At 38.6% G+C, this 23,027-nt stretch overlaps 1 protein-coding gene across 8 annotated transcripts in view; it reads right to left on the bottom strand.

Annotated features, from left to right (window-relative positions):
* Positions 1-17,209, bottom strand: part of LOC141103571 (uncharacterized) — a 142,709-nt gene extending 125,500 nt beyond the window's left edge. For 6 of the 8 annotated variants that reach the window (XM_073593310.1, XM_073593309.1, XM_073593307.1 and 3 more), the window contains exons 1-8: positions 17,014-17,209; positions 16,833-16,894; positions 15,281-15,340; positions 11,568-11,624; positions 10,368-10,418; positions 4,910-4,975; positions 1,148-1,195; positions 675-719 (exon numbers count right to left, since the gene is read on the bottom strand). In XM_073593310.1, the coding sequence (XP_073449411.1) occupies positions 675-719; positions 1,148-1,195; positions 4,910-4,975; positions 10,368-10,418; positions 11,568-11,624; positions 15,281-15,340; positions 16,833-16,894; positions 17,014-17,194 (570 nt within the window). In that variant the 5' untranslated portion in view covers positions 17,195-17,209. The remainder of the gene's footprint in view (positions 1-674; positions 720-1,147; positions 1,196-4,909; positions 4,976-10,367; positions 10,419-11,567; positions 11,625-15,280; positions 15,341-16,832; positions 16,895-17,013) is intronic. The other 2 variants (XM_073593306.1, XM_073593311.1) reach the window with 2 other exon arrangements.
* Positions 17,210-23,027: the final 5,818 nt, after the last annotated feature.

Genomic DNA, 23,027 nt, shown 5'->3' on the forward strand with positions numbered 1-23,027 from the left:
GACCTGAATTTTCCCAAGAGATTGGTCAATAACCTTCTACTATTCTGCAGCTGTCACTGTCAAAAACATTTATGAATTTTACTGACTGAATAACTGGATAAAATATTGTTTCTTATATCTGCATGCGGTTCGTCTTGATTAAAATAGCATGAAGATGTATTATAATGTTCACTGATAAATCTGTAAAAGTCTCTTTACTAAAAATATGTGTTTAGTATAAGACAAATGTCCAAATGGTATGTAACAGTTCAGATTTTGGTCCCGTAGCAACCAATAATCCTAAACAACGTGACACGGGGGGTTATTTACTAAAGGCAAATCCACTTTGCACTACAAGTGCAAACTACAAGTGCAAAGTGCACTTGAAATTGCACTGAAAGTGCACTTGGAAGTGCAGTCGCTGCAGATCCGAGGGGGACATACAAGGGTAATAAAACAGCATTTTTGCTTGCACATGATTGGATAATAAAATCAGCAGAGCTTCCCCTAATTTCAGATCTACCCCTCAGATTTACAGCAACTGCATTTCCAAGTGCACTTTCAGTGCAATTTCAAGTGCACTTTGCACTTGTAGTTTGCACTTGTAGTGCAAAGTGGATTTGCCTTTCGTAAATAACCCCTGTAGTCTATTTTTTTGCCATTTCTAATTTACAGATGATATGATATAAACATACCTCGATGGCTTTCTTCATGCAATTTGATTGTAAAAGGCCCCTTGCCTATTGGAGGATATTATTTTGAATTAGTATATATGGGTAATTAATGTTATACATAAATAAATCATGTAAATCATCATATAATACAGTAAAGAGAGACATGCATAGGTAATACACCATTTATTTAATACAATATGAGAAGACATATTGTTGTATTTAATAAATTATATACAGTATATTTTACATGAGCAGGGTGGTTGGTTTCTTCCTCAAATAATTGTGGTGGTCTCATTGATATAGTGCTCATTTTTGTTATAGGCACACATATTGCAATGCAATAATATACCAAATTGTATAAAAAAAAAGAGTAGTCCTTATTAATTACCCAATAAAAATGTATTTACAGAGGAGTGCATTGGAAAATATGATGATATTTAACATAAAAAACAAAATAAAATGTCTTAGTTGTCAATATACAGTTTTGGTCTTACCAATAAGCAAATAAGCTTCATCTTTAATTCGTCTATTCCCACTGCTTTCTGAAAAATCAAAAGCCCAAAAAGATTATTAGTATATTTCTTTACAAAAATGATTATAGTAAGGCCAGTACCCTGTCCTCATAGACTTCAATGGGCTGTATGCACACACCAACTAGTGCTTCAAGCCACATAAACACACAGCCCATTCACAGACTAATGGTCCCAGCGCACCTGTGAATGAAGATTAAAACACAAAAAGTATTCTTTCCTGAGGACAATAATAATCTAATTCAATCTTCAAGTTATCCCCCATTCTAAGTGTACAGGTATGTCACTTACATGATTCTTACTCATCAGTCTCAGCGTTATCCCCTTACTTTCTTGGAACAGGTTCTCTTTATATTGGAAGACAAGGGAACTGAGGGTTTTGATTTACTAATGTAATACAGACAGTTTGCTTTGCAAATTAAACTTTTACTTAGCTTAAGTTGGCCATACACAGGAGGAATTTCAGATGATTTCTGCTGAATTGGCCAAAATTTAAGCCATAAGTGGTCCTGCAAGCACCATCCAGCTCAACAAAAGTCAACTAAAATTGACTGAGCCAGGTAGAAAATGATCAGCCCAACAGTGTCTGCATCTTAATAGATGTTCAGGTATTCAGACAGTTGCAGGTGGTGTGATTGGTGAATACAATAGCCAGCAGTCAAGATGCCCTCAACCACTGTGTTTAGCTTGGAATGGGCAATAGACTGATTTTTCTATATCAGCCTGTGGGACTGAATGAGATACACCAAGCCATGTATGGTTAGCCTTCGTAAATTAGATGAAGCTTTGTTCACTTTGAGACTGGGTTCACACTGCTGCGGTGCGGGAACGAAGCGAATTTACTGCGGGTTCCCGCATCGCACCAACTCGCACGGCAGTTCACACTGCCATATGCGAACTGCTGGGGAGTGTCATACAATGTTAATGACACCCCCAGTTCAGCCTGCATATCGCACTGCGAACTGACAATTCGGACATTTTCGGATCGCATAGGTGTGAACACCCATGCGATCCGATTCTGGTCCGAACAAAAAAAAGGGTCCTGCGCGAGTTTGGACCGAATGCGGTGCGATATCAGCCATACTATCTTTATGGCTGATATCGCACAGCACAGACATCGCATGTGATGTGAACAGCAGTGCGCTGCGAATCACATATGATGTCTGCCACCGCAGCAGTGTGAACCCAGCCTTAATGCCAAATCATGCACATAGGAAATAGACAAACAGGATTTATGCCTGTATGTGATTGGATGATTACATTGAAAACAGCTTCACCTTATTCACTAAGCTAAGTCTCTATTTCTTTAGTAAATAAACAATTAGTGTTTACCATAGCAGAAAATATTCTTACTAGAAATCAACTAATTAATTCTTTAAAATCACCTAAACATATTTTCCCATTCTTAGGACTATGGCACACTAGAGATCTTGAACTACTGATAGAGTAATTACTCAATGAGTTGGTGAGTGATATTTTGCAGTATTTTTGTCATTTTAGGAGTTATGGCACATACACTTAAAGACGTATTTATAAAACAGTGAATGTGACATTAAACAATAATTTACTGCAGGTGAATATCCCTAGTGAATTTGTTTAAATATGCAGTAAACTTTTCACCACCAGTGAATGTTCAGTGAATGCCACCTTCACTACCTAAATGTGCTGAGCTGGTGTACTTTAATATATATACGATGGCTACTTTTGGTGGTTTTCTCTTGTTTGTTTTGAATTGTACTATTTTAGTCAACTGAAGAACTGATTTCTCATTTGTTTTCAATTATGTCTATATTCCAATTTATAACAAAATAATAATTGCAGCATCTATTTTAACCGCTTCCGCCCCGGAAGATTTTACCCCCTTCCTGACCAGAGCACTTTTTGCGATTCGGCACTGCGTCGCTTTAACTAACAATTACGCGGGCGTGCGACGTTGTGCCCAAAAAAAATCCTTTTTTTCCCACAAATAGAGCTTTCTTTTAATGGTATTTGATCACCTCTGTGGTTTTTATTTTTTGCGCTATAAACAGAAAAGCGGCAATTTTGAAAAAAAGAAATATTTTTTACTTTTTGCTATAATAAATATCCCCCCAAAATATATCAAAAACGTTTTTTTTCCTCAGTTTAGGCCGATATGTATTCTTCTACATATTTTTGGTAAAAAAAAATCGCAATAACCGTATATTGATTGGTTTGCGCAAAAGTTATAGGGGATAGTTTTATGGCATTTTTATTATTAATTTTTTTTTTACTAGAAATGGCGGCGATCTGCAATTTTTATTGGGACTGCGACATTATGGCGGACACTTCGGACAATTTTGACACATTTTTGGGACCATTGTCATTTATACAGCGATCGGTGCTATAAAAATGCATTGATTACTGTAAAAATGTCACTGGTAGGGAAGGGGTTAACACTAGGGGGCGATCAAGGGGTTAATTGTGTTCCCTGGGAGGTGATTCTAACTGAAGGGGGGAGGGGACTGTGTAGGGGAGATGGCAGATCGCTTTTCATACTCTGTATGAACAGACGATCTGTCTCTTCTCCCCTCCGAGAACCGGAAACAGTGTGTTTACACATACAGATCACGGTTCTCCGTGTGTCAGCCATGATCGCAGGAGCCCTTCGGTGATCGGGACTGCTGAGCACTCGCATTGGCTCCGGGGGTGAGCAGCAGGCGTGCACACGCCCCTAGTGTGCACAGGGCGAAGTGACGTAACATAACGTCGCTTCGCCCAGCCATGCCATTCTGCCACAGTACAACTGTGGCGGCTGGTCGGCAAGTGGTTAATAATACAGTATATAAAAAATGAATGCATAATAAATCATTCAATAAATATTATGATCGAAAAAAGTATTTTTTTTTTTTCCTAAAGGCAAATCCACTGTGCACTGCTAGTACTAAGTGCACTTGGAAGTGCAGTCAAACTCTCAAATGCATTTAGGGGGAAAAAAGTCTAAGAAAAATTAGATATTCATAAATGGATATTCATGTGATGAAAGGTGATGAAATTCATGTGATGAAAGGTTAGCACATGAATATCCATTTGGGACTGTGCTCCAGTTTCTCAATTTTCATTCTTGGGACTCTGCTTTAGTCTTTTTTGCTTAGACTTTTTTCACCTAAATACATTTGAGAGTTTTTATTATCTTTATATGGTGTTAGTTTATTGTTTATACACGCATGAATACTTTTTGTAGGTTTTTAGTATTCAATATTATTGTTTGTATATTATACCTTCACTGTTTTGAGCACATTATTAATTTATTTATATGTTATTTCATTAGAGCGCGTTACTGGTGATCACATTTTATATGTCTTTCACCTGATTTGGTTGTAGTTTTCCAATTGTATGTACTGGAACTCTACCTTAGTTTTCTATTTTCAGACTTTTTTTTTTTACCATCATTTGAATTTATTACTTTTTTTTCCTTTTTTCATAGAATTGGGAATTTAATTTTGTACAGTTGCTGCACCCACACCTTTTTCCACTTATCTGACTCCACCTTGGCCTGATTCACTGAGGCTGATTTACTAAAGGAATTGAGAATGTTCACACTATAAATTGAATGAAGGTTCACTTCAAGAATCCAATTCTAAAAAAAAACAACAACTCCCTGTTCACTTATTTCATCTGCCCATGATTGGGTAATTTATCTTCAGTATCTCTCTGACCGGCTGATATGAACAAACAAAAATTAAGCGAATGAACAAGCAAACTTACCAAAATCGTTCTACCAACTTTAAGGGCTTCGATTCCAGTTCCTCCAATTGGCACCAAAAGATTTTTCTATAAACAAAATGCAACAGGATTATGTATGCATGCATGTCAAATATTTCACTTAATATAGATAAAGTGTAGCTTTAAATATTACAGATGACTTAACTAGAACAAACAAGTTAAAATTTCTGAAAAATGAACTTACATTTAAAAAAATAGATAAATGTTTTATTTTTATTTTTTTTATCGTAGTTATGTGTGTGTGATCAGTGCTCATTTATGTTTCTAGTGTTGGCATTTTTTTTGATTTTTAAATATCTGAGTACATTACTGTATCAGATTAGAAAGTTATCATATTATCTACAAAATTCACAGTAACAGATCCCAAAAAACATGGAGATATTTTTGCAGCATTAGGAGCTTTGATGTGTTATGATCACAGGCACACATACTTTTTATATGTCTTTATTTTTGTCATATAGACATTTACTATGAAAGATTGTGAACTTTGATATATATGTATGTGAGAATGGAATAATTTGTGTTATATATGTATATATATATATATATATATATATATATATATATATATATATATATATATTTATTGCTGTCAACACTCACCTCCAATCCAATCCTGATGCATGTACACAGTGTATGACTTATACCCTCTGCTCCTATATATAGAAGATACATTACAATACTTGTCCTGCAGAACCTCGGGTGAGTTATTTAAATATTTGCAAAATCCACAAACTTCATATGTGATAAATCCATGCAATCTGTATAACATTTTTGAAACACCCACAGTCCTTCCTCAGGTAAAGTATGTATAAAACTGAAATAAATCATCTCCATCTTAAGCCCCTGTTCACACTGAATGCAGCTTTGCAATTGCACTTCTTCAGTGTGATATTAAAGTTGCCGATCAGTGCGATTTCATGTGTGGCTTGCCAACATCCGTGCAAATTCATGCACAGATGTCAATGCAAGTCGCACATGAAATCATCATAAATAGTGCAGGAACCTTAAAAAAACACATAGAAAAGACAAGTCCATATGGACAGTATAGTTGGAGTGGATCTGGTTCTCCCTAAACTACAGTCTTTGACCTTTTTAGGGCTTAAACAATATGAATCTTTGCCATGTTTGTCCTGTGTACATTGTTCTAACATGATTAAGGGTTCATCTTTTACATAAACACACAAAAAAAGACATCAAAGGGTACAAGGCATGTCAGAGCTCTTTTTGTAGTTTATGCAGTAAAATGCCCCTGTGGTTTGTACTATATCGGGGAGAAGACACAGAGGATGAAATATAGATTATCACAGCATAAATCCTCAAGGGGGGCAGATCAGCCAGAGCTCCCTGTTTCCAAACATGTTTCTATGCACAGACATTCTATCTCCCAGCTTAGATTTATAATCATTGATCATGTTCCTAGATCACGGAGGGGTGACAACAGGGAACTGCAGTTGAAATGCAGAGAGGTTAAGCTGGCCATACGTGGATCGAATTTCAACGCATTTGGCAAGGAGCGGCCAAAATTTGATCCATCTGTGGGCAGGCTGGTTCTACTAAAGTCAATCCATCAGAAGAGATCATTGTGTTCTGCTGGCCAGGAAGGCTCCTCACCAGCAGAACACAATAGTGCTGCAAGAGGGATTCCCCCATCAACACTGACTGTGATGATAGGGAATCAAGTATTTTTTTCCTTTCAACTGTGGTGGAAAGAAAGAAAATGATATCATCTATGACCTGCATTAAACTGATGGTTGAACTGGACACTATACAGATTAAAGGGTTAAATGCTGACTTGGATTTATTCCCTTTCTTATGAGATTTATCAGCCTTTATTTTATGTATATTTTTTACAGGTTGTACTGTGAATGGAGAATAGAGTATAAACACCAAGATAATTCATTTCCAGTGGATTGTACATATTACATAAATGTCATGTTTTTGGGCTCATACACACTAGCAGTTCAGTTGGCGGTAAAACCCCACATTTGAGCCATGGTTTTACCACCCCAAGCACTCCCCTTTTGCCTAAAAAATACATCAACCATGGGTTAATACATGCCACAGCCACAATGCTTTGCTTCATGGCCACAACAGGAATTATACCCACTGTTGCATTCTGTGGGCATTACTATCCACCAAACGTGACGCATTCAAGTGAATGGAGCCAATCTACAACCGCCCCACAGCCACATACAATGCACATTGTTGCAGCACAGTGGTGTGGTATTTACATGGTTAAAACGGGTGGTGAGGAGGTGAGATATTTCCTTCTTATTGCCTCCCAAACACCTTATCCATATTGCTCTGTGAGAGCGGTTCTTTGATACAACGTAGTGGAGGGATCTGTGTACAGGTGTTACATGGTTCCGGTTGCAATTAACATTTTAAATAGAATGCTCTGTTTTAGCTTTGTACATGCTTCACCTGAGCAAGGACTGTGATGGTTCAAGAGATTACATGGATTTATCACATATGAGGTTTGTCGATTTTACAAATTTTTAAATAAATCACCAACTTTGAAGAAGTCCGGAGATTGGACACTATGCATCAAAGAAGTGGGGCTGTGAGGCTGATGATGTCATGCTAATTGTGTCCGGTGCATCCTCGTTTATCGTTTCAGGTCTGATTTCAGCCTTAATTTTTGGCTGAATTCAGACCTGAAACGGACCAAAAGACGCACAGGACCACTGTGCAAATTTGCACTAGTGTGAACCCAGCCTATAGGGATCACTGCAAAGGCAGTATTGGATTCCTTAATTTCCCTTAAAGGAAGGAAGCACTTTTGACTTTTACATTTTCAGGTCTGGATTGAAGTTGAGCAGCCTAACTTACCACTGGTGGTGTTTGCACTAAGTGTATGCATGAGGAGGCTCACTTTTATCACACCAGAAGAATCACTTATTGTAGAAGTTTGGATAATTCACTGTGAATACATAGAATTATCTTGGTTTATGGACTTTTTTGGCACAAATATACTTTGAGTGACTGATGCACTTTAATGGGATTTCATGATTTGATGCACTTTTGTATTATGTGTATAATATTTTATTTATTTAGGTATTATTCATTGAATTGCATGTCGCATTACGCTACTATTTATTATTTTATATTTTTTTCAGTTAAAGCGGCTGTAAACCCATTCAGACTACTTTTCTGTATATGGACAATTGCAGGTTAGGAAATGTATTGTACTATATGAATATCTCCTTACCCAATTGCCTTGCAAAGTAATCTGTATTTTTCTTTCTTATGACGTCACCCGCACATGCGCCATATGTCATAATTTTACGGCAAGCATAGACCCTGCCGGAAAAATGCAGGGTCTATGCTGGGGCTGCGTCATTTCCTAGTGTTGACGTCATCCCACGATACTCTAATTGAGAAGCTGAGCCTGGACCCATGTGACTCGCTATGTCACAGGGGTTGTGGAGAGGGGACGAGGCTTGACTTCACGGAATAATGTGCACGCATGGGATTATAGCCACAGCTGCATACTGAGGGCGGAAATGTATTACTGTATAGACACGGAAGACAGTAGTTGTAATGGCGGCGGCGAGATACAAGCACGAGCGTTCACAAAACCTAAATTATAACAAGTAAGAAGGTTTTTTTGGCATACTATATATGGCACTTTGATTGAAAATACCTAAATTAAGTTATATTTTATATTTCAAGTGCACTTGAAATTGCAGTGAAAGTGCACTTGGAAGTGCAGTCGCTGTAGATCCGAGGGGGAGATGCAAGGAAAATAAAAAAACAGCATTTTAGCCTGCACATGATTGGATGATAAAATTAGTAGAGCTTCCCCTCATTTCAGATCTACCTCTCAGATTTACAGCGACTGCACTTCCAAGTGCCCTTTCAGTGCAATTTCAAGTGCACTTTGCACTTGTAGTTTGCACTTGTAGTGCAAAGTGGATTTGCCTTTCGTAAATAACCCCCATAGATTACTGGAAGTATGTCCTGTGGTCTGATGAGACCAAGATAAACTTATTTGGTTCAGATGTTGTCAAGCGTGTGTAGCAGCAACCAGGTGAGGAGTACAAAGACAAATGTGTCTTGCCTACAGTCAAGCATGGGGGTGGGAGTGTCATGGTCTGGGGCTGCATGAGTGCTGTGAAGCTACAGTTCATTGAGGAAACCATGAATACCATGTACTGTGACATACTGAAGCAGAGCACGATTCCCTCCCTTGGGAGACTGGGCCGCAGGGCAGTATTCCAACATGATAACAACCCCAAACACCTCCAAGATGACCACTGCCTTGCTAAGGAAGCTGAGAGTAAAGGTGATAGACTGGCCAAGCATGTCTCCAGACCTAAACCCTATTGAGCATCTGTGGGGCATCCTCAAATGGAAAGTGGAGGAGCGCAAGGCCTCTAACATCCACCAGCTCCTTGATGTCGTCATGGAGGAGTGGAAGAGGATTCCAGTGGCAACCTGTGAAGCTCTTTTGAACTCCATGCCCAAGAGGGTTAAGGCAGTGCTGGAAAATAATGGTGGCCACACAAAATATTGACACTTTGGGCCCAATTTAGAAATTTTCATTTAGGGATGTACTCACTTTTGTTGCCAGCGGTTTAGACATTATTGGCTGTGTGTTGAGTTATTTTGAGGGGACAGTAAATTTACACTGTTATACAAGCTGTCCACTCACTACTTTACATTGTAGCAAAGTGTCATTTCTTCAGTGTTGTCACATACAAAGATATAATAAAATATTTACAAAAATTGGAGGGGTACACTCACTTTTGTGAGATACTGTGTATGCGTGTGTGTGTGTATATATATATATATATATATATATATATATATATATATATATATATATATATATATATATATATATATATATATATATATATATTGATAAGCATGCATGCATGATGCATACATACATTTACCACAGTGTTTGTATTTTTGTTTCCATTAAGCTAAGCAAAACTTATTTAATTTCTGTCATTTATCAAAAGTGTTGTCAATCTTTGTAAAAAAAAATTGCCATTATTTTTACTTACAAATGCAAACTGCAAGGCACAGTGACCAATTTGACAATAATTAATCATTTTTGTTTGCTCTGTATGCTGTGATTCAATGAAAGGCAAAATGTGATTAGTTATCATAGATTCCTGCACTTTGCACACTTCATTGTTCATTGAACTGGTTTACTGAGATGGATTTTTCTCATGGAGCAAAAAATGCTCACATTTGAATACCAAATCATGAAGAGAAGCATTTGAAAATAACGTTTTGATTTGAAGATTAAAGATGTTGCATTGTGTGTGATTGGATAATGCTTTATTGAATCAGAATTACTGAAATCATTTGATTTTCTGCTATATGTCATGTTTGAATGTGGCTCATGAGCTGGAAACACATGGCATACATTATATTAAAATGAGATATAAAAAATATAGGTAGACGGAGAGAGACTTACTAACGTTTGACCTTTATCAAGATAGTTATCAAACTGGCAGTTTGTTAACCTCTGCAACAAGAGTATAAAGTACATTGTTAGATATAATAATAATATTAATAATAATAACAGTAATAACAAAATACTTAAGTGAAAATGATAAATAAGGGAATTCCATTCATTTTTGTGATTTTCGTAGTATCTTTTTTCCATGTCTATAAGCTGTATCATGTATTAAAGTGGTTCTAAAGGTAGAGAGTTTTTTAACGTAATGCATTCTCTGCATTAAGTTAAAAAAAAACTTCAGTGTTCAGCTCCTTCCCCCATCCCCCATTATACTTACCTGAGCCTGATCTCTATCCAGTGCTGTACCTGAGAGCAGTGGCTCCCTCCACACTCTCTCTCTCCACTCTCTCTCTCTCCTCTCTGGCCATGGGGGAATCCATAGGCTCCTGATGCTGTCAATTGTAGCCATTTAGCAAAGAGCAGAGATGGAGCTGAGTTGCTCTGTGTGTGTTAATAGACACACAGAGCCCAACTCAGGATCAATGAGCATGAATGCCCCCTAATAAGCAGCTTGCTATGGGGGCACTCAGAAGGGGGATGGAGCCAGGAGCACTGGCTGGGACCCCAGAAGAGGAGGATCAGGGCTGCTCTGTGCAAAACCATTGCACAGAACAGGTAAGTATATACCAGGGATATGCAATTAGCGGACCTCCAGCTGTTGCAGAACTACAAGTCCCATGAGGCATAGCAAGACTCTGACAGCCACAAGAATGACACAGAGAGGCAGAGGCATGATGCGACTTGTAGGTTTGCAACAGCTGGAGGTCCGCTTATTGCATATCCTTGGTATATATACGTTTATGATTAAAAAGATGTATTGCTTGGGGGAAAAATATAAACAAATTCCCCTTACAGTACAATCAGTTTAAAGCTTAGGGCAGCAAAACTCAAAAAGAAAAACTAAAAGTATAAAAAAAAACTTACAGTCAGTAGGATGTGTCCCTTGTGCTGATTCCTTTTCTGGTGAAAACCTCCTCCACCCTGCTCCCTCCAACCCCACCACTCTAATCTTCCAGTGTGGTAGGGGTACATTTTCTTTTACTGGATAGACTTTAGTAAATATTTTCCTATGTTCATGTTGGTCATAAAAAGAAAAAAATATCTATTCTTCAACAGCTAATCTATACATAAAGTCTTAAAATTAGTACTCCGTACCAGAAATTTAATGAATTCTTGCGCTGCAACATTGTAATTGTCTACATTTGGATCCTCCTAAAAAAAGAACAGTCAAAGTTAAAGTTAAGTCAAACTTACTACAAAGGAATGTGAGAGCATCCACTGCCATTAATCAATTAATACATGTCAAAGTTATTGTAACTGCCCTATTAAAAATTTGATTTTTTAAAGCAATCTCAGCAAACCAGTAACACTTTAATAAAAGTCTTTGGCTGGGTGACAGCTGGTTTCTGTGCTCCTGTCTGCCAGCATATTCTATTGCAGTGTTTCTCAACTCCAGTCTTCATGGTGTCCTAACTGGTCATGTTTTCAGTATTTCCCTCTGATGAAACAGCTGTGGTAATTACTAAAGGCCCGTACACACGATCCGAATATCGGACAAAAAATACTGCTTTTGACGCGATCGTATGATAATTGGATCGTTAGTACAGAGCTTTCGAGAGCCGATCACGACAGTTCATCTGATATTATTCGATCGGACAAGCACGAAAATGTTCCTCGTACAATACCAGATCGTACAATTTTTGTTTAGTCAGTACAGTTGTCGTCCGAAAATACAATACAAATACATTACAACACATGACATCACTTCAGATTTTTTTTTATGTCGTATGAGAATTTTCGCGACTTTAGGAACTTATTCAATTTCTACTTGCGACTAGTAAGCGAAAAAAGTTGGGCAATCTGTCGTCCGATTTTCGGATCGTGTGTACGTGTATTAGGCAGTGTAACTGGTCAAATCACCTGTGCAAAATAATAGGAAGCCTGAAAACATGACCTGTTGGGACTCCTTGAGGACTGGAGTTGAGAAACACTGTTCTATAATAAGGCCATTGGCCTAAAGTGTCATGGCAAATGTAATTTTAAAAAGAAAGTGTCCTAGACACCAAAATTCTTTTTAGCACACCAAATCTGATCTGTTGTCAGTGATTAAAGTGTCCATTTATGAACCGATATATGCCACAATAGTGACTATCACTTGTCTCCACTGTACAGTGGTTTATGTGGCTGTGATGAGGAGTGGAGATGTTGTTCTGTCTCCCACTGCAGCAAAATCAGAAGAAATGATCTCCTCCCCGCTTCTCCACCTCAGAGATGGTAATAGCAGGGAAAGAGAAGAGAAACAGTCATGGGGGGGGTAATTTACTAAAGGCAAATCCACTGTGTACTTCCAAGTGCACTGCAAGTACACTTGGAAGTGCAGTTGCTGTAGATCTAAAGAGGGACATGCAAGGAAATTAAAAAACAGTATTTTTGCTTGCACATGATTGGATGATAAAATCAGTAGAGATTCCCCTCATTTCAGATCTTCTCCTCAGATCTACAGCGACTGCACTTCCAAATGCACTAGCAGTGCAGAGTGGATTTGACTTTAGTAAATCAACCCCAATGTGATGAGGAAGCAGATGAATGTCACTGATTGGTAGCTCCAGTAAAATCCCCCTTCTCATTCAGGTTATATATTTACCTACGTGTGTACATATACAACTATAAATATACACCATATGAATAATATATACATGGCAGTTTTTTTTTTTTTTTTTTTTGGGGGGGGGGGGGGTGCAATATATTGCCATGCTTCTTATGTCTTATAAAAGTCAGAGACCATTACACCCTAAAAACAATTTCCTAGTGCTTAGGGGATCATGCCCTTTATATTCCCTGGGATCTAGTGTGGGTATATTTTCATACTAGACCTCAATATATTCCATTGTGTATGTGGACAGTAAAAATAATAATAAAAGTCCTCTTGGAGAGGGACCATGCCTGAATAATTGTGCTCTTATCATAAATACATTTGGTTACAAATGTAATTGTCTTAAAATAAATAAAAACACAATTTCTTGCATAGCCCCTGCCCAATAAGTCTTATTTTAACTGTAATTTTTTCTTCTTTCGCCTGCTTACTTTAATTTTTATTGAAGAGTGCTTTCTCCTCACTTCCAATACACACCATGGCCATTGATTGCATATTCTATCACTTTATTCTTCTTAAAAACATCATGACTTTTATTTTTAAATCTTTTCCCTATCACCTCAAACTTCTGAACATCCTGGCTTTTTGTATTATCATTTTCTGTATATTTTAATTGTTATTAAAGGTTAAAAAATGTCTGTATAGGACCCAGCAGAAAAAAAGCAAATGCATTTCAGGGGCCTAACAAACTTCCCCTTCATCATGATTCAGGTCTGTTTTCATGGACTAAACAGATATCAGACAAATCTGTGGTTTTGACAGTGTTAACGAGCACATCAAAGGACCTGATGAAGGGGGAGTCTGTTTGGCTCCTGAAATGCATTGTTTTTTTTTTTTTGCTATGAACCAGTTTTATCAATAAAAGCTTTGGTTGGTTGTTTGGTGCTCTCATTAGACTGTACATATGGTTTTATTGCTGTCTGTGTCCCTGCTATGAAGTTTAGTTTCACCTTCCCTGTTTGTCCTGATGACCATTGAAGCAGGACATAAGGTGATGAAAAATGAAAATGTTACAGCTGTTACCAGGACAAGAGATGAGGGGAAATCTTCAATGTGGGGACACCTGTTTCTGTAACTGTAAATTCCCCATTATATAGAGATTTCCTCTCACTTCCTGATGCATCTTCAGAATGTAAATTAAATAGAAATCTCCTTTTTTGGTACACAGACAGCAAAAAAAAAAAAAAAAAAAGAGATAAAACAAAGCGTAGTGGGTACATTAAAAAAAAAAAAAAAATGTGAAAGAGCTTGAAACATTTCATGCTTATTTAGTTATATCTTGCTGTTAATAGGCTAAACTCAAGTGAGCTTAGGATGGTGAAAAAGTATTATTTTCTAGAATTAGTCCAAGCCACATTATGAAGGATAACATCTCTATTACATATCTCACTTTTCATCTTCACTTGTTATTCTCAGCTCTCTCCACTGTTTTACAGAAACTGCTTCACAGTGGTGGCTGGTGATAAACTGTTTTTTTTGGAGGGGGGTGGCAAACAAACACCCCCCCCCCCCCAGGTCCACACTCACCCCTCCATTGCTGCGGCTTCTCAGGTGTTCCATCAAATCATGAAGTGTTTGGAATGCATAACACCATGAAACGCATAGCGCATGCGCAGTAAGTATTTTTTGGTTGGAATGTCACTTCCGTTACACAATCTGATGGGTAGCGGTAATCTGATAGAATCTGATAGCTTCCTCAGCTTCTCCTCCTGGCCAACCCAATCTGCCTCCTGTCCTGATTGGCCAGGAGAAGAAGGCGGGAGACAATAGCAAATATTGATTCACTAGTGTCACAAGTGGGTGGGTTCAGGGCGCAGTGCTCTGCTCCCCGAGCCCAACATTTTTAAAGCCAATTAGAGCCTCAGGCTCTAATCATGTGGCTTGAGAAAAAAAAAAACTAATAGAAACCTATGAATCCAGTACCCCGCACATGCATTCTGCATGCAAACTAGAGAGTGGTATGCAAACTGGGGGGGTGGCACCCCTGCTCCCCTTATGGAGCTTCATTCTGCTGCTTAATGAGAAAAATAATCACATTTTTATACCTAGTAGTAGATAACTGGAGGTGAATGTGATTAACTACAACTAAGTATACCATGAAGTGGGTAAATGAGATGCTCCACAGACATTATTTTTGTATAGTGGCTTTTCATAAGCAGTGCTTTCAAAGTAGGGTTATTTAGTAACATCTTGTTATAGTCTCATTAAAATGTACCTTTAATTTATTGTATGCACAAACATAATTGCCAATAGCGGGAAATAAATATCCAAATTCCTGAAAATGAACAACATATGTTAGTGATGAATATATCTAACACTATTAACAAATAAATGCATTGTAATAGTACAGGGTTATGACAGTTTGTTTGGCAAGTAGAGCTTTTGAAATGAATGTTCACTTCAATCACACTTAAGCCGGCCAGACATGGATCAAAATTTGGTCAGTTCAGCAGGGACTGGCTGAATTCCGATCCATGTCTGGGCTAGCTGGTTGTACATAAGTCGATCTATCAATTGACTTGACAGCCTGTTGGGTTTCTCCAGAACGATCAATGCCATCAGCTCCCCACCTGGCAGAACATAAAAGCTCTGCTGGAGTGATTCCTCCATCCACATTGAGTGTGTGAATGGAGGAATCAGATCTTTTCTTGTTTAACCCACTGGTTGAACAAAAAAAAGATCAGTGTATATGCTGCCTTAAATAACAATCCCGTGTATTAAATGTGAACACAATTTTTCTTTACTCACTTTGCTATGTAAACAGCCTCTCTATACCTTTAGTACAGTAACCTTGTAAAAGTGAGGATTTTTTTCATGAAACAAATACAGGAAAACATTGCTTTAAGAGCCCTTTCACACTGCCAGCGCAGGGGCATTGGTGGTAAAGCGCAGCTAGTTTTAGCTGCGATTTACTGTTGTTTTTCTGGCACTTTTCAGGCGCTAGCGGGGCGCTTTTAACCTCCGCTAGCGGCCGAATAAAGGGTTAAAAGCATCCGCAATTAATTCAATGGGCAGGGGTGCTAAAGTGCCTCACAAAGAAGCTGCTTTCAAGGCTTTTTTTTTTGACGTCCTGCCAGCGCAGCGCCCCAGTGTGAAAGCACTCAGGCTTTGACACTGGGATTGCAGATGAGGCTTTTTTCAGTTGCTTTACTGGCGCTATTTTTAGCCTCCAGTGTGAAAGGGATCTTAACAGCCGGTTCACACAGGGGCGACTTGTCAGGCGACCTAGCCGCCTGACAAGTCGCCTCCCGTTCAGTACAATGGAACCGTTCTAATAGGAGCGACGCAAGTCGCTCCGACTTAGAAAAAGGTTCCTGTACCACTTTGGGGGCGACTTGGGGCGACTTGCATAGACTTCTATACAGAAGTCGTTTTGCAAGTCGCCGCAGAAGTCGTTTGCAGGTCGTCTCGCTGAGGCGACCTGCAAGTCGTGCCACCCCTGTGTGAACCGGGGCTAAAGGTAAAATTAAAGATGCAATATATCTGTAGATGACAAAAATTTAATACAATTTTGTAACAAAATTAACAAAATGAGTGTGTAACCAAGAACAGTTCTATACTGTACCATTTAATCCATTTTATATTCCAATCATAAAATTAGAGGTGACATAACAGCATGATTTAGTATTTGAGCAGTTGTACTGGATTTCACTTACCCATACAATGCATTACCCAGATTCCTATTGAACTAAATTAAGAATAGCACACTGTATCTTGTCTTGATGACAAATTAAGCAAATAAATAAGAACAAAAAATATTACATTACCAATAGTGCTTGAATCAGACAATTATGTACTTCTGCGTTAGGATTTACTGGACATTTAGTACCTATAATGCAACATAGACATAGTTTATTGCTGCTTGAAGACCCTCAAAAATATGTCCACATTTTTCTAGCAATATAATACAAATCTTATTTAATGATTAATAGTGCTTAACACCATTACCGTCACCAACATCGCCGTCGCTACCGAAGCTCAGACCGAACAGTGCAAAAAGCAGGATGACCTTCATTGTACTGATTGCTGATTTCAGCTCAGTGGGTGGTTGCCTGTACTTCTCAGCTCCTCTTTTAAACTTGTTAAAGTCAGTGACATCATTAAACACATGACATTGGCACTGGCACATGTCTGTTGGCAGCACTTAAGAAAACAAACAGTGTTTGCCAAGACTAAATGTTTTTTTAATTTTGCTTCCTACTATTTCATCTTTCTGCACATCATGGCCTTTATATGATTTCTTTGTATTTTATGATGAGAATTGCACTTTCCTTTTTAATCCAACTAGACTTAGTTTTTATTTTTTTATAGGAAAAATACAACAGAGGGTTCCAGAATAAGTACTTGGATAAAATGGTATATTAAATATTATATTGTGTATATTTTATAAAATTATATGGACAATTTTAGAGTCATCCTATTATACTGCATTCTTTAAATCGTTGTGATCAGCAATGCAACTCACCATGCCCACTAGCCAGGTTCTCAGTAATGTTAGTAGAACTAGATGTGCTTATTAAAACAACTAGGAAGAGTAGTTCAAAAATTAGTAATACATCAAACTTTGACCTAAAACCTAAAAACTTATAAGTCCATGAAAGTTTAGTTTTATTTAAAGAACCACTTGTCTTGGCTGCAGCACCTCACTGGAATAGGAACTTGGGTGGATCCCATTGGTACCTATAATACAAAAAAGAGAGACAGAGGGCAACACCATCTTAAGGCTGGCCATAGAGGGTTTGAATCTCGGCCAGTTCCTGCTGAACCGAACCATGTATGGGCAGACTGACTATACCCATATTGATCGATGGATCAACTTGAGTACAACCAGCCTGTCATGCAAATATTTCTAGCAGCTGTTATATCCACTAGCAATAATCACTGCGGGAGGGGGGGGATCTGTCCACGTCTGGAGAACACAAGGGCCCTGCGGGAGGGATTCTCCTATCAACACTGACTGTGCTGATGAGGGAGTGGTGCAATTTTCTTTCCTGTAACCCATCCGGGAGGTATCTTAGCAGGTTACAGTCTGTGTGATGTTCTCAGCCCTGAAAAGATTCAATACAATATGTCAAGAACTGATAACTAAAACCTACTTAAAATTAACAACCCATACCTTCCTTGTGCTGAACCTATGGCCCTTTGGTAAATGGAAGTTGGTTTTAGTAACCCATTTAGTATGCTTTCCAGACCCACTAGAACTGCTAATATTAGTCTGTTTCATGAATAGTGCCCATTTTTTTTGGTGACCAATGAAATACAGTCAGGTCCATAAATATTGGGACATCGACACAATTCTAATATTTTTGGCTCTATACACCACCACCACAATGGATTTGAAATGAAACGAACAAGATGTGTTTTAACTGCAGACTTTCAGCTTTAATTTGAGGGTATTTACATCCAAATCAGGTGAACGGTGTAGGAATTACAACAGTTTGTATACGTGCCTCTCACTTTTTAAGGGACCAAAAGTAATGGGACAATTGGCTGCTCAGCTGTTCCATGGCCAGGTGTGTGTTATTCCCTCATTATCCCATTTACAAGGAACAGATAAAAGGTCCAGAGTTCATTTCAAGTGTGCTATTTTCATTTGGAATCTTTGATTTGGCCACATCTAATGTTTTTGCTATCTCTCTGATGGGTTTGTTTTGTTTTTAAGCCTACTGATGGCTTGCTTCACTGATAGTGACAGCTCTTTGGCTCTCATATTGAGAGTTGACAGCAACAGATTTGAAATGCAAATAGCACACTTGAAATGAACTCTGGACCTTTTATCTGCTCCTTGTAAATGGGATAATGAGGGGTTAACACACACCTGGCCATGAAACAGCTGAGCAGCCAAATGTCCCATTACTTTGGGCCCCTTAAAAAGTGGGAGGCACATATACAAAGTGTTGTAATTCCTACACCGTTCACCTGATTTGGATGTAAATACCCTCAAATTAAAGCTGAAAGTCTGCAGTTAAAGCACATCTTGTTCGTTTTATTTCAAATCCATCGTGGTGGTGTGTAGAGCCAAAAAGATTAGAATTGTGTTGATGTCCCAATATTTATGGACCTGACTGTACCCCTTAAATTGAACATCTGAGCTGCCATGTCCCCTTACGTTGGTCAGTGGTAGGGTGATCCCTTACTATGGTGGTCAGTTTTGGAATAGCCTCAGTTGTTGAGGAAGGGGGTCAGTGGTGAAGTGCCTTCTTATATGGAGGTCAATGCATTGGTGCTCCCTGAAATTGGTGGTCAGTTTTAAAATGTCCTACTTCATTAGTTGTCAGTGGTGAAGTGCCTTATTTACATTGGTGAGCATTGATGAAGTTGCCTATTATGTTGTTGGACAGTGGGAGCTAAATAAAGTATAGATATAAGTGGATAGTGCTATACTGTATCAGTTAGCAACATCAAAATGTGCTAAGGTGACAAGCAGTGTATATTATATTAGACTTCAATAAAAAAGTACAGTAAACCAATGAGAAATCTAATATTCCAAAGAGAACATCTGTTCACATATCTGCTATACTTTGTCAGTCAGCACCATCGAAATGTGTTAGGATGACAAACAGTGTATATCAAGAGTTGAGTTTTAAATTAGACCTCATGCAAAAGGACAGTACATCAGTAAGGAATCCAATATTCCAAGGAGAACCTCTGTTGACATATCCTCTATAATGAAACAATGTGAATCAAATGTGCATCACATAAATTAAACCCAAAGACTAAAAAACAAACATAAGCATGTATGAGTGAGGGTAAATGGTGAGTCTCTGAGGTGAGGACAGTTCATATAATCAGATGGAGACTTCTTGGAGCATAGATATCTATCTCAAAATGACATTTGTTGTTGCTGGATTCCTCCAGTGATCAGCCTGGTGTAAGAATAATGTAAAATGCCCTTACCGGACGCGGTGGACTCACAGGCCGTACAGCGGTGAGTCATACGAGCTTGAACCGTGTAACACGGTAGGGTTATAGTTGTTCCTAGTCCGCCATCAGATGATCTTGATAGAAAACTCCAATCTTGTACGGCCTCCCGGTTCGTCCTCCAGCACACACTTGGGTCTCAGACAATTTAAGACAGGGAAAATAGGAGAAGAAAGGCTCCACATAGTGTGAATTCCGATTTGTCAGAAGATTTTATTACATAAAAATTTCCAGCGTAAAAAATTCCAGATGAAAGCAAAATTCATAAAAACATGAAAAAATGTATTGAGCGCAGTAGATAGATGGTTTGAGGTAGCGTCCTACACCCGACGCGTTTCGTCTGAAAAGACATCAACTGGGGTACAGCTCACCTCTCATCTCCTGCGCTATTTAATAAAAAGTGCTCAAAATTTGCTCCCAGCCTGGCGAACATCTTCATGGCCAAATGGGAGGAGGATGTCGTCTATGCTTTAAACCCCCCGGAGCTAGCTGTGTGGGTGAGGTACATAGACGATATCCTCCTCCTATGGAGGGGGAGTATGGACTCTTTGGATGCATTTATTACAATCTTGAATGCAAACCGGAGAGGAATCCATTTGACATACGAAGCCAGCCCGTCCAGAATCCATTTTTTGGATTTAGAGATCATATCCAATAATGGACATCTGGAAACCAAAACATATTTTAAGGCTACGGATCGGAATGGATACATTCCGACCGATAGCTGCCACCATGAGGTATGGCTTAAATCTATTCCGAAAAGCCAGCTGGTGAGAATAAGGAGAAATTGTTCTCACCTTTCGGACTATTTCCTACAAGCTGAAATTTTAAGAACACGTTTCTGTGAAAAAGGTTATGATAATTCCCTTATCACTAAGGAGATCCAACAGGTAGCCCAAATGGATCGGGCCTCTCCATTGGTCGCTCAATCAGAAAAACCTATAAAACACGGGGATTCTAAACATAAGTGGTCTTTTCTTACGAATTTCTCTACTCAATATAAACAAATTAGAGACATCATCAAAAAACATTGGAAAATACTGAGTGATACCATTTTGGGCCCAGTGCTACCTGAACACGCTGCGACTATATTTAGGGGTGCCCCATCAATTAAAGGACAAATCGCACCAAATGTGATAGATCCCCCAAATAAGATATCATTCTTTCATGACATTAAGGGATTCTATCCTTGCAGAAGATGTACAGTTTGCAAATGGAATGTTTGTCAAGCACGGAAAATAGAAACTTTCAATTCCACCATTACAGGTAAAGAATATAAAATGAAACAATTTGCTACATGCAAAACTCCATATATTGTATATCTCATTACATGCCTGTGCAAAAAACAATATATTGGTCGGACAATACGGAATTTCACCACTAGGGTAAAAGAACACATTACAGCAATTAAAAAAGGTAAAACCAATCATAGTGTTCCCAAACATTATGCATTACATCATGACCGCAACCCAGCTGGGACCACCTTCCAGGTCATAGATCGTTTTATCCCACATTGGAGAGGGGAATCTAGCATAAGGGGGGTCTCGAAACTTGAAACTTGGTGGATACACCAAATTAAATGCTATGTACCCCACGGTTTAAACATCGAGTGGGACATCAATGCCTTTATTAATCAGTCCTAAAGACCCCTATTATGTTCCCCTCTTTTATTTATCTATTTTATTTGTTTACTTAGATTTTTCTATATATATTTAAAAAAAAAAAAAAAAAAAAAATTTTCTTTTTTTTTAGATTGTCTGTAGGTACTCTATTGGGTATTAGATTTTGCTATCTCTACTATATTGATTCTACAAATATCTATAACAATTAACTTCACAACAGTATTCACAACACCAATCTCTGATAGTCTCCGGTGGGTAAGACGTCTCGCGCTGTTGCGCCTGCGCGAGGAGCGGTCTTTCTTTGCTATATGCATTGCTTTCAAATGAGAGGGATGTTTTGACGCATGACGTCACCGCGTAGACACGCGGTGACGTACACGTCTAAGAACAGCCAGCTAGCTAGGATGAACGCACTGCGCTCCGCGTCATAAGGTTGTAACACGCGAACGCAGGGATCACATGCCCACACCGCCCGATTCTAATTGGCTACATGGACATTCCAAACCGAGGTCTGGTTTAGATCTGGAAGCCATCTGGTGATAGGTCAGATAGATAGTCAGCTGACTAAGAATATCCTCACGTGATGCAAACCCGGAAGTCACGCCGCACAGGTGTCCCCAATGTAATTTTGAGCACTTTTTATTAAATAGCGCAGAAGATGAGAGGTGAGCTGTACCCCAGTTGATGTCTTTTCAGACGAAACGCGTCGGGTGTAGGACGCTACCTCAAACCATCTATCTACTGCGCTCAATACATTTTTTCATGTTTTTATGAATTTTGCTTTCATCTGGAATTTTTTACGCTGGAAATTTTTATGTAATAAAATCTTCTGACAAATCGGAATTCACACTATGTGGAGCCTTTCTTCTCCTATTTTCCCTGTCTTAAATTGTCTGAGACCCAAGTGAGTGCTGGAGGACGAACCGGGAGGCTGTACAAGATTGGAGTTTTCTATCAAGATCATCTGATGGCGGACTAGGAACAACTATAACCCTACCGTGTTACACGGTTCAAGCTCGTATGACTCACCGCTGTACGGCCTGTGAGTCCACCACGTCCGGTAAGGGCATTTTACATTATTCTTACACCAGGCTGATCACTGGAGGAATCCAGCAACAACAAATGTCATTTTGAGATAGATATCTATGCTCCAAGAAGTCTCCATCTGATTATATGAACTGTCCTCACCTCAGAGACTCACCATTTACCCTCACTCATACATGCTTATGTTTATTTTTTAGTCTTTGGGTTTAATTTATGTGATGCACATTTGATTCACATTGTTTCATTATAGAGGATATGTCAACAGAGGTTCTCCTTGGAATATTGGATTCCTTACTGATGTACTGTCCTTTTGCATGAGGTCTAATTTAAAACTCAACTCTTGATATACACTGTTTGTCATCCTAACACATTTCG

Source organism: Aquarana catesbeiana, linkage group LG07 (assembly GCF_042186555.1).
Source record: "Aquarana catesbeiana isolate 2022-GZ linkage group LG07, ASM4218655v1, whole genome shotgun sequence".
Lineage (NCBI taxonomy): Eukaryota > Metazoa > Chordata > Amphibia > Anura > Ranidae > Aquarana > Aquarana catesbeiana.